We start from the raw sequence: 12,143 nt of genomic DNA, 5'->3' as shown, positions 1-12,143 counted from the left end.
AATTATTATATAAATCAAAAGTAAGGTATAAATATTTCTAAAATCAATAAAACATTAAGTCCAATAAAAAATAGTAAAATACAAAATTTTAAAAAACCTTTGGTAAAAAATCACACTCCCTTATTCTACACAAATTATGTTTTTTACACTCAAGCAATTGTAGTATTAAAACACAATAATTATTGTCTATTGAAAAATTAAATCTCTGAGATGTTTTAAAGTGTAACTAATATCAATTTTCTACCAAAATATAATATAAGAGAACATTGTATCGAATAAAATTTTATTTTTTAAGTATTTGTATCCCCGTGTTAAAATATTTGTTTACATGGAAACATCCGTCATTTCCGTTTCCATTCAGCATAATCGTGATACGCTTATTCCAACAAACATCAGAAAAATTTTCGACTCGTCTTATGTACAGAGTTTTTGATAAAACAAATCAAGTGATATAACTTTGTAAAAAAAAACATGCTAGTTTTCAGTGTCGTGATACAACACTGAATTAATTTTCAAAGGCGTTTGCTGTGAAAGTTAAAAATTGCTACGTAGCATTCAGAAAGTTAAACATACTTTGGAAGTCAAAGAATTGACGGAAAGGTGTGAACCTCAGCACATTGTAAAGAATCATCCCAGCGATAGACTGGAGTGAATTCATGTTATTGATCCTGGAAAACCGAAGTTGGGAATGAATGGACCGAGATTTCACCCCAGTTCCTTACGGTCTCGTGACCAGAGATTTGTCGTTGCATCACCTTTCGTCTGTACCATCACAATTTTTTTTTACATTCAGAGCTAAAAAATAAGAATTTTTTTAATGATGTGACTTGTAAACAAACTGTTATTTTATTTCTTAACATATTTATTTTGACACAAACAAAATTTTAACGTTAAAAATGTATTTAGCACTTTTTTTCAGTAAAAGTGGTGAAACATCACATTTTACGCCGCCAGGTTTAAGTAATGTGTTGCGACTTAATGTTAAGACCTCTGTAAACATTTGTGTTTACATAGGCCGGGATAAAGGTCAAGGTCAAAAGTCTATGTCATGGTCATCCAAGATGGCTGCCGTAATGTCAGAGCGTTCGGTCATTGACCCCACCATAAGCTGTGCTCCAGCTGCAGCAGTATTATGCCCATTTATATACTACTTCCTTAATTCATGGCAAGTATAGAATTTTTTTTAAGAAACCCAAGTTAAGTTGTGTTTCAGTCAAATACATGTTTTATGGATATTTTCTGTAAGTAATTTCATTTAAGGGCTAGACGCTATGACAGTCAAACGACAAACAGATAAATAATGTTTGCACTAAAATATGGCACAAATTTTATTTATATAAATCCATTACACTTTTTGTTTAATGCTATTATATTGTAGGCTATAACAACCTTAGCTTTAGTTGAGCAATAATCTCGTTGCAAAGAAAAAATTACTATATTTTGTTTTGAAGTCAAGCTTCACCCTCCAAATAGTAAAACAAAGCAAATTTAGCATAAATGAATTTTAAAATCATATCCTGTGAAATGTAGGACTTATTCATTTATAATAACCTTATTTTTTTGCAATTATCTCATAGAAATTATATTAACATAATTAAAATCATATTAAAACTTTACGGCCATTTTTTTTTTCAAAAAATAAAAATCATACATTTTATTTACATACCAGTTGTCACGCTTTTAATCTAGTTGGGGTTGATCAATCTGTGAGGAATGCCAACATATATGTTAATGTTTTTTTGCGTCTATGCACGTTTGAAGGTATCAGTTCTTTAATTGGAGGCAGTTATTGAAGGTTCATCAATTTTTTTTTTTTTGCGTATTTGCGGTTTTATAGCTACCAGTTTCAATGAAACCAATTTGTCTGTATTGCATTTGATGGGCATTTATGTAAATTTATATCGTGATTTTACGACCCAAAGATGATTAACTATTGAGTAATAACTAGATTAACCTAAAGTTGTTTAATTTTATCCATGAACACCCCCTTCCATCTCTAATAAATTCTTATTAAAATCTTTAATTTTAAAGTCATGACTATCAATAAACGAAATACATATTCGTCGATATTTTAATAAAATGTGTAAATGTGTAAAAGGGTCCTAGATCCTGAACCAGACAATTTTGTGCAGCCTTGAACCTAATACCATCCAAAACAATACTTAAGTTTATTTGGTTTTATGATGTGTGGTTATTAGAGTCATAATCATTGGTAACATTTCAAGACCCTGCCATACTCATTTGTTTAATGTTTGTTAAGTTTTCTAATATTAATACAATGTTTATAATTTAAAAACAATGATATTATTTAAATAATGTATTTTATTTATTTTAAGAAGTATCCCTGTGGTTTACAAATATTTTAAAATCGTAATAAAGATTATCTAATGCTTTTCAAGTTGTTCTGACGATTTACTTACTTTGTAATAAATAATGATCTAGGTTTTTTTTGGTAAATTTAAGTTTTTTTGTGATTTAACATATTTTTAAGTATGATTTTGTTTTGCTTTGTTCATAATTGGGATATTAATGTAATTTTTAACTGTATATGGTTTTCGCCATGATTCGTTGTATAAAAAATATTCCAATGAATTGGCCTGTTGCGTACGAAAGAAATGAGGGAGAGAGACGGAAAATTCGGTAACTGTGAGAAAAATCGTTGGATGACGTCGGGTGGCAGGTTCTGTGCGCCAGTATCGGCTGGTAATTTGGTAAAGTATTTTTGTAACCAGACTGCGTGATGTTTTGATAGTGTAATCTTCTTCGTACCGTAAGTCAGTGTGTAGCCACGGTACTTAACTACTAACTATACTTTAATATTCATCCTACGGTACCTTCAAACAGTAAATTTATTGGTTCAGATATAAGTAAAAAGGTTATGCACAATGTTTTTTTTAAATCCTAAATGTACTTGTTTGGGTGGTCGCAATATGTCTTCCACAATGACTGTGAAACTTTCACAGGTATGAATTAAAATATTTTAATATCAGTTTATGTTCGAGATACATTATTTCAGTAAAAAATTGACCACATAACAGTTTCTTTGGAACTAATTTGATTTTTCAGCGCCTAATTTATAAACTTATGCTAGTGTTTATGAATGTCCACTTCAGGCCGAATTTTGACCACTACAACGTCTTGCTGTTATCGCTCGAATGAGTAAATTATATGTTGTTTTTTTTATGATTATTACATTTTCCTGAACATCGAGCTTAATAATTACGGATTTTCAATATGGAAGTCACGACAGCGATTCTCTTATTCCTTACAATTAAAAAAAAATTAAGCCTAAATATGTGTGTTATTTTTTATATAGGCCTACCTTATTTAATTTTCTGTCTGGTAAATGTATCGATGGCCATGAGTTTTCCAACTCAGAGGTCCGAGCTCTCATGGTCGAAACACCGCTGTTCAAATGTATTTTGTATAAAAATATTAATTTAATATGTTGATAAGGACCACAACAAAATTGTAAGGTACAGGAAAGTCCACCTTATGAGAACGAGAGAGAGAGCGATGCTGGCGCTCTCTAGGAACAAACAACAGAAACATATATATCGGTGTCCAGAAAATAAACCACCAAGATGGCGGAAGTGACGTCATCCCATATGCCAGTCTCTAGCATACATTATGTCAGAATCTATAAAAAAAAGTGGTTGTGATGTTATATAATTGATGGCGACCGTGACTTTCGAATTCAAGATGACGGCCAAAATGGAAAGTGCAATGATGACGTCACACACATCTATGAAGGCGGCCGTAACGAAAATTGCCTTTTTCGGGGAGTGGGACGTTTGATTTGAAGTTGGCAATCTTCAAGATGCGACTGAGACCAAGGTAAAAGGTCATGGTCAAGGTCATATGGTCTATGTCTAAGGTAAAGGTTAAAGGTCGTCAAGGTTAAAGGTCAAGATCTCGGTCATATAAGGGAGGGGGGGAACTATATTATGTATAGAAAATCATAGTAATCTAGTGTCCAATATCAGTCTGTTTGTGCCTGATGACGGGGACAGATATCAGTTCCCGAAACGTCGCAACTGTTGTCATTGGAAACCTTCCGTGTTCGTCAGCGCTATCGTCGTTGTGTTGTCCATAGTACTTGTTCATCTTCATCGTTTTGTTTGTATGTTTGCTGCGTTGTCCAGGTTGGTTGTTTACCTGCATTTAATCTGTCTCATCGTTGTTAGCCCACTGTGTTCGTCTGTGTTGTTATATTATTGGTTCCATGGCCAAGTTCCTTCAACAGGATTCTTGTGCTGTCTGATATTTGGAGGTTGAACATTTTTTGTCCATGCTGTCGTTGTTGAGTTGTCCATAATACTTGTTTAGTTTGATCATTTCAGCCTGGTTTTTTGGAAATATTTTTATTATAATATAATTATTTTTTATTTTCGGAATTTTTCCATGACAAAGAGTGCAAAAATGAAATGGCATATGCCCAAAAACACTGCATTAAATCATAATTCCCCGTTGCATGAATTATTTTAAAAATTTATGTAAATTTCTGTATGTAAAATTCTTTAACACATTATTACATTGTACTTGAAAAACATTTATATGTATATATATATATTTGGTCATATTATTTTTGTTCCTCTTTCGCTCTCTTCCAGTGCATTTTATTACAATATTTTGTGAAACAGAGTTTGTTGAAATGTTAAACTTTAATTAATGATTAATAATCTTTGATTGTTCTAAGGCCAAACTACTAAATATGCCCTTAAGATATTTTTTTTACTTGTCCGGTAAGTATTTCGTTTAAGTGATCCATTATAAATGTCATAAAAATGTTGGAATGAATTATAAATTTTTAGATGCATTAGTTTTAAATTTTATATTTTGTTTATGTTTGCATAAGTTACGTTTTCAGATCTATGAAATATTTTCTACACAGTATTAGCCAGTAATAAGAATATTTGGTTGGCTACATTTGGCAAATATATTCTTGCTTGTCGGCTGTAGAAACACGCAGCTAAAACAAACACCAGTGGTTTTCCGGACTCAAATCACTCAATTTCAGGGGTGAAATGTTTAACAACCTCACTGCATACAATTATTCCTACAGACGTACTTATTAACTGTGATGGCAAAATGGATAATTAATTTATGTCACTGGATGTAAGTGCGTTAATAACGAGTGCAATGTAATCCGAATTGTCGGCTTATCAATAAAATGTAATAGGCGTAAATTGCGCCAAGGGACGTAGTCATCAAATTGTTTGATGCTTGAGCTACCATAATACAGACAATATGTAAAACGTAGTTGGTACATTATGTAACCACATACAGAAGTTAGATATAATTAACAGCCGTTATTAAGCCTAAGAAAATAATTAAAGGTTTGTTTAATGTTTGGACTAAAGGTCATATATTTTCAAAATTATAGTATGAAGTGTCACATATTTCTGCAAATAAATGCTTTAAAATTCGTGGTTATAATACAATAGTAAAACAAATGAACGTGTTGAAAATTGTTACTAAAAATCAGTATGGCATTAGTAAAAATTAAAACAAAACGTCAAATATTGTATAGGAATGTCGATACGAGCTCAGAGTCCAAGGTCAGAATTGTTGATTGTCGATCGCCATATTTGATTGTGACTTCACGGCCGCCATCTAGGATGATGACATCACTTTTGCACTTTTGCGGCTTTCATTTTGAAATTCCGTAAATATTAAGCTAGAAAATCAGGAAAATTGTAAAAATTTATAAAAAATTAAATAATTAAATATCTATTAATATGAAAAACATCCGCGAATCCGAAATTGGTCAACCATATTGAAAATCCACATTTTATAAACTATAAAATTAAAGAAAATTGTTAATTTCATAAAAAATAATACAATCAATTTTCATAATAGAATTTATAAAAAAAGTAAGGTCAATCCATTAAAAATGGCGATGGATCCTTCTTCACAAAAGCCACCGGTGGACTGACCTTCCAACAAAAATATCAAGACAGATATTACCTCATGACTTCCATCTTGTATTCTTTTGCTGGGGGCCGCCATCTTGGATAAAAATGTTTTTTTTTTTCGTCTTTTTTGAGGGCGCTGCAAAAATATTAGTTTAATTTTTACCCACTAGAGTATTACAGTGTTTTTTTCTTAGATCCTTTATTTATAAAAAAATGGTTTATTCTAGATAAATATCACATATTTAATTTATCATGTTCAAAATCCTAAAAGTTGCTTAAGTTTTTCATTTCTAAGTCTCCAGAAAGCCGATGATGACATAATGGCCGCCATCAAGTAAATTCCATATATTTACCCTGAAATTATGTTAAAATTCCAAAATGCATCAAAAATATCATAAATTAAATTACTTAATGACTCGAAAGTTATCTATGCGCAGTTTGATACCAGGCAGTAGAGAGTTAATTTAATTAATTAATTTTATATTGAGCAATCTAATATCCAGGATACAATACCTTAAAAAATCAATATAAAATTAAACCACAGGACAGAAGAGAAAGGAGCTAGAACACACACACACACACACACTAAATGCTAATCACCCGTGTGGTAAGGACCATGTGTTAGATACCTATCCGCCAACGTTGTACTATATTTTTGCCTTCCGTAGAAAATTACTTCCAATCACGTAGTCTACGACTAGTAAAAGTATCTGAATTCAAGCTCGTTTACCGCAAAGTTCTAAAAAACTCTCAAAGCTAGAGACAAGATGCATCCCAGACGAGGCATGTCTACCACCACCTGGAAATGAACCTTAACCCCAAGCATAAGATTTGTAAGCTAGCAGAAGAGATGCACGGAACAACACGGCAATACGTAAAAACATGGTTGAAATCATAATCCAAGACATGAAAAGTACTTGGCATAATGGATTCAAATTACAAAAAAATAGAACGAGAGTAGAACACTAACCTAAAAAAGTATCATTTTCGCTTTGAAATTTATGTAGTGCATATACCCGAGTCAAATCCAGACCATACGCTCCAAAAATACATAGCCACGAGTAATAAGAAACAACAATTTTTATACAGGTCAAATGAATCGCAAACACGAGACCCATTTTTTTTCTATACTCAGCGAAAATTTTATAAAGGTAATATACAAAGTCATGCGCATAGGCCAATTGATTCCCAACCAAGAGGTATATATCTACAATATTAAATATTTTAACCAGGCCATGTCCAATGTCAGCCGTTTAGACCAGGTATCTCCGAACCACGAGACCTATCATGTCCTGAGTAAAGACTTAACGATCCATAAATAATGAAAAGTAAGCACAATCAGCGAGAGCAAAGCACATTTAGAAGCGCAATCAACGAAAAGGAAACACAATATGATGCATAATCTACTAAAGGGAGCAAAATTGGAAGCACTTTAAAAAAAAGAAGCACAATTGAAAGCACAATTAACAAAAAGGAAGCAAAATTAACGAAATTAAGCACTATTGGAAGCACAATCCACACAAAAAAACTAAATTGGAAGCACAATCAAAGAAATGGCAGAAAAATAAAAAAGTTCAATCTAAAGCGAGTTCGAAAAAGAGGAATTACATTTTAAAAGAAATAATCCCATTTGGAAGCAAAATTTAAAAAAAAAACAAGCACATATGGAAGCACAATCAAAACAGGAAGATTTATTAAGGGAACTCAGTCATAGTTGAAACTCAGATTTCTAGAAATAAAAAAAAATCACTTTTGAAATCCACAATATAATATATTTTTTCTTAATTTTATACACTTTCAGGTAAAATAAGACTTTATTGTCTGTAGACAGCCTCCACCAGTTCTTTGAGTATGATAACTATTACATTGATGTGCGAGACGTTTCCTCTACTAATCGATGTCAGTAGAAGTCTCAAACGATCGATCAATATGTTAGGATATTCCTATGACGTGTAATCAATCCACTCTGCTGCCATAAACTTCCTGGAATATTTATTATTGATATTTATAAATCTCTAAATTATTCTGTCTTGTAGTCAGCCTCAAAGTCACTTTCACCATCATCGTAGAAGTAAGCTTCTTCACCTGGATTACTTTAGAATTCGAAATCATTGATGTTGAAGCTTCTTCATCGTCTTAAAGCTTCCTTTAAAAATGTCCATCACTTTTAAAAAGTATGGAGGATCTATATAAATTTGGCTGGAATTCTGCTGAGCAGATCCTCAACAAGTTTTTAATACAAACACTTGTCCGTTCCTTCAGCAATGTTAATAAAAGTTCGACGATAACAAAAAAATATATGATATTAACACTATTTTGTGTCAAATGTCTAGGAATTTAAGACTTTTAATAAAAAGTTACGTTTACTGTTTGTTTTCTAATGCAATTTTTTAAAACATTTTGAGTGACTCAATTTTATGGGATGGATTTTGTAATGCTATTTATTAGAGAAATTTGTGTGAACGTAAATTTCTTCTATGTTTTCTGTTACATATAGTCTTGAAATCTAATATTAGAAACTGATTTTAATTTTCAAAGGAAAATGCTTCTGGTGTGAACCTGATTTTCTTGCCCATATATTAGGAAGGCTTAAATTTCCAGGGTACATTTTGTACTTCAAATAAAGTCAATTAAATGAATGAAAAGTGTATAAAGAGTTTACTAACCTCATACGACGGCTTAAATTTCCAGGGTATATTTTGTACTTAAAATGAACTCAATTAAATGAATGAAAAGTGTTAAGAATATACTAAACTCATATCGTTAGTATTACTTATATATAGTTCGTTTAAACAACGTCGTTAAAAAATTACTTATTGCATTCATAATATGAAATAAATTTGTTATAAGTGTAATATATATCTTCATGAATTTTTTGACGATATCTAACTGAAATTAATAATAGGACACCCTTTCGTTATTTAAATGTTTTTTTTTAAAATGTGTTGTTCTAACATTATATTTAAAACGTAAAATATTTTAGAAATTATTTTATAGTCTAATAAATTCTTCTAAATCGAATTGTTATATTCGAATAATACGCTCTTGTATTTATGAAATTACGTCTTAAGTAAATAATTGAAAAATATCAAATACAAAACATTTAGCTAAAACCATAAGTTACTTATGTACACACATGCATAAAAGTTAAGGCTAGCTAAACATTTTTGCGGCCACGTTTGTGCTATGCGTACACATTTAGCCTCTTACCAATTCTACTGAAACTTGATTTTATGTAATTTTGAAACTTAATTTTCAATGCTGTGGAAAACGTAACGATTAATAACTTCACTGATGTAGTTTATTGTTTAATTTATCTTGCTCATCCACACACTTAATCACTGTTCCATTTCACAGCTTCATTTAACTATCTGTACAGTGTACCGGAAACTTGAAGGGTCAAGGTGAATATTTCCTTTATTTATTTAGATTTTTCCTTTCGCAATGGATAGGCGATGCTATTATTCTTTTAATATGTTAGGATCATATGCGATATTCTATTATGTTAGGCCAGTTATAAAAGTACAGCAGGCTAAATAGTGGCTAACTGAATCATTTCATGAAAACCTTTTTTCTTTCATATCTGTGACTATGATTTATTTCCTTCCTTCCACCGAAAGCGCAAGGGCATCTGAAAATTGATAGACAGAATCTTCTACTCTGAGCATGAGACAAACAAAAAATTTATATTTGATAAATAATTTAAAAACTTTCTTGTGCGTTGGTTTACAAATGGTGTGACAACATAAATGCTGGTTTATATTTAAATATTTACATTCAAAGAAGTAATTTGACAAACAACATATGTACTTGCGATATTAAAGGTTCTACAATTTGGCTTAGGGAGCGTTCAAGTATTACGTAACGCAATTTTTTGATATTTTTGACACCCCCTCCCCCCATGTAACGTGCCGTAACGTTTTTCTGTACCCCCTCCCCCCTAGTAAAACGTTACGTATCCCCAAGTGACTATTTTTACCTAAAAGTCACAATTATGTGGCGTAACGTACCGGAATAAGTCACTAAAATACCTTTGTTATTGTTTTAATCACGTTAATGTTATTTATTAACATTTGAAATGTCTTGTTTTTAAAAGCAAGAGCTTTTTAATGTATTTTTTGTCCTAATAAATTTTTACTACTCAATCATACATTTAGCAATCATACATTTAATTACGTCGTTTTCCTGACTTGGCTCTGTCCTTACACACTTTTTGCTTTATCCGCCATTGTTATTCTCATGCATTCTCCTATTTTAATGTTTACTAATAAAGCTATTAAAATTAAATAACAAATTTTATTTCTAATAATTATTTTTACCTTTGGCAATGCAATTACAAACATAAAACTAACTGCAATAAAATATATTTGTCAAAAGATAATCGTATTTAAGAATACGATCGAACGAAAACGAAAAACATTTAAAATAAAATTAGCCATAATTAAATTAAGTAGATTGTAAAAAAAAAAACAATTAAATTGGAGTTTTTACTGCTCCTCTGTCCATGGGTTTGCCAGCCACTCAGATTCTTTCATTACTGGCATCCGGAGAGCAGACGAAGAGGGTTCCGGAATTGTTAACCCGCTTGCATCAACTTCGTCTTCGTCGAGCCAATCGGCATCCTCAGACGATGTTTCACAGCGACGCACAATGCAGAGAAGCTCATTTGCCCTTCTTGCAACAAGTCGCTGTGGCCGTACTCGACTTTCACGAAGGTCTTGGGCAGTCTTGCCATGCATGTAACGATTGTGCATTTGCACACTCTTGTGGGATGTAAAAAAAAAACCACAGGTTGAACATACTCGGTTCTTTAGGTCGGATTGTACTGATGGGCAAAATAAATCGTAAGGCATCTGCTTAAACCCTTCTAGAGGAGGCGACAGATCAACAGACAACCTCACAAGAAGTGGCGAAAACTAGCATGATCATCTATCTATCTGACTAGGTACCACGAACTTGTTTGCGGTTTGAAGGATTGGGCAGGGTGGCGGCAGGAAAGTTTCTGGAAAGACAGATTTTAATGCACTCCTCAAGCGGGAACAGCAGGATTCATCCGCGCATTTAATAACTTGCAAGAAATATTGCGATTCACGGACGTGAGCGCTATACCACGCCATATTAGGGTCTGCTGGATCCTGCAAGCTATCTTCAGTGTTTCTATATTCCGCCGAAACATCGTAGTTGTAAATTTTCATACAGTCGGTCGAGTGCTTGGAGCACATAAACGAAAAGGGTTGCCATCTTGGGAGGACAAAATACGAACAATTCAATCGGGAATCCTCCATAAAAAATAAACGAAAAGTGTTGCCAACTTGGGAGATTTTAATTCACTAGTTTTTTTTATTAACCTTTCAGACCAATCGCCTTTCGTACCACAACATTACTGTTGTGATGAGAGAAAATCTCACACATAGAAAACACTGTATTTTGAATATCAATACCTATATATAATTTCTAATATGGCGATTGGAGTCTACGTTGACAACCGAAGTATAACGAAGCCATCCGAATAGCGGTATTTTTTGTTTTAACTACTACTGGAGTGACGAGAAAAACAATCACAGCTGTTGATAAATATATATATATATATTGCTTTACGTTTGGAGTTAAAAAAAAACAACAGTATTCACTAATCCTGTAAAGCAAGCAGAAGCAATTTTGTGAAGGTAAAAAAAAAATTTTTAGCTATCATGACATTTGAAATTTTGAGAAAAAAAAAGTTTTAAAAAATGCGTGAAAGAATCTGTCTCTACGCGACCGTTCTGAAGTGTTAAAAAAAAAAATGTTACGTAACGCGTAGGTCAAACCCCCTTTCCCTCCCCTGTAACGCATCGTAACGTTTTGCAAGACCCCCCTCCCCCCCAAATTCGTTACGTAATACTTGAACGCTCCCTAAGTGATTCGTGTTTTCACTCATGTGAAAAAAACTTTTCATGTTCGAACTGTATCAGGAATATTGATTTTTTCATATTAAGAAAATTTAGGTACATCCTTGGTTCCAAAGTATGGGAAGCAATAACCAACCACCGCAGGGTAATGTCCACCGATATCAGTTGCTATTGCTATCTCCCTATGGTGATAGCTGATGATTTCAACCCCCTTCTGGCATGCTCACCCAATCATCATCACTATTAAACACATATCAAAAGCTAGCTAGCAACTTTGCAACAGGGACATAAACATTACATTAACATTTTACATATTCCTGTAAAATAACAGATTATT

At 32.4% G+C, this 12,143-nt stretch overlaps 1 protein-coding gene across 1 annotated transcript in view; it reads left to right on the top strand.

The window, feature by feature from the left end:
* The first annotated feature begins 7,153 nt into the window (after positions 1 to 7,153).
* The window catches only part of LOC134541724 (tyrosine-protein kinase-like otk), a 144,919-nt gene continuing 139,929 nt past the window's right edge, over positions 7,154 to 12,143 (top strand). Inside the window, exon 1 of the mRNA XM_063385371.1 lies at positions 7,154 to 7,214. Coding sequence (XP_063241441.1) covers positions 7,154 to 7,214 — 61 coding nt within the window. The remainder of the gene's footprint in view (positions 7,215 to 12,143) is intronic.

This window comes from Bacillus rossius (genome assembly GCF_032445375.1).
Source record: "Bacillus rossius redtenbacheri isolate Brsri chromosome 4 unlocalized genomic scaffold, Brsri_v3 Brsri_v3_scf4_1, whole genome shotgun sequence".
NCBI lineage: Eukaryota > Metazoa > Arthropoda > Insecta > Phasmatodea > Bacillidae > Bacillus > Bacillus rossius.
This window is presented reverse-complemented; position numbering and strand designations above follow the sequence as displayed.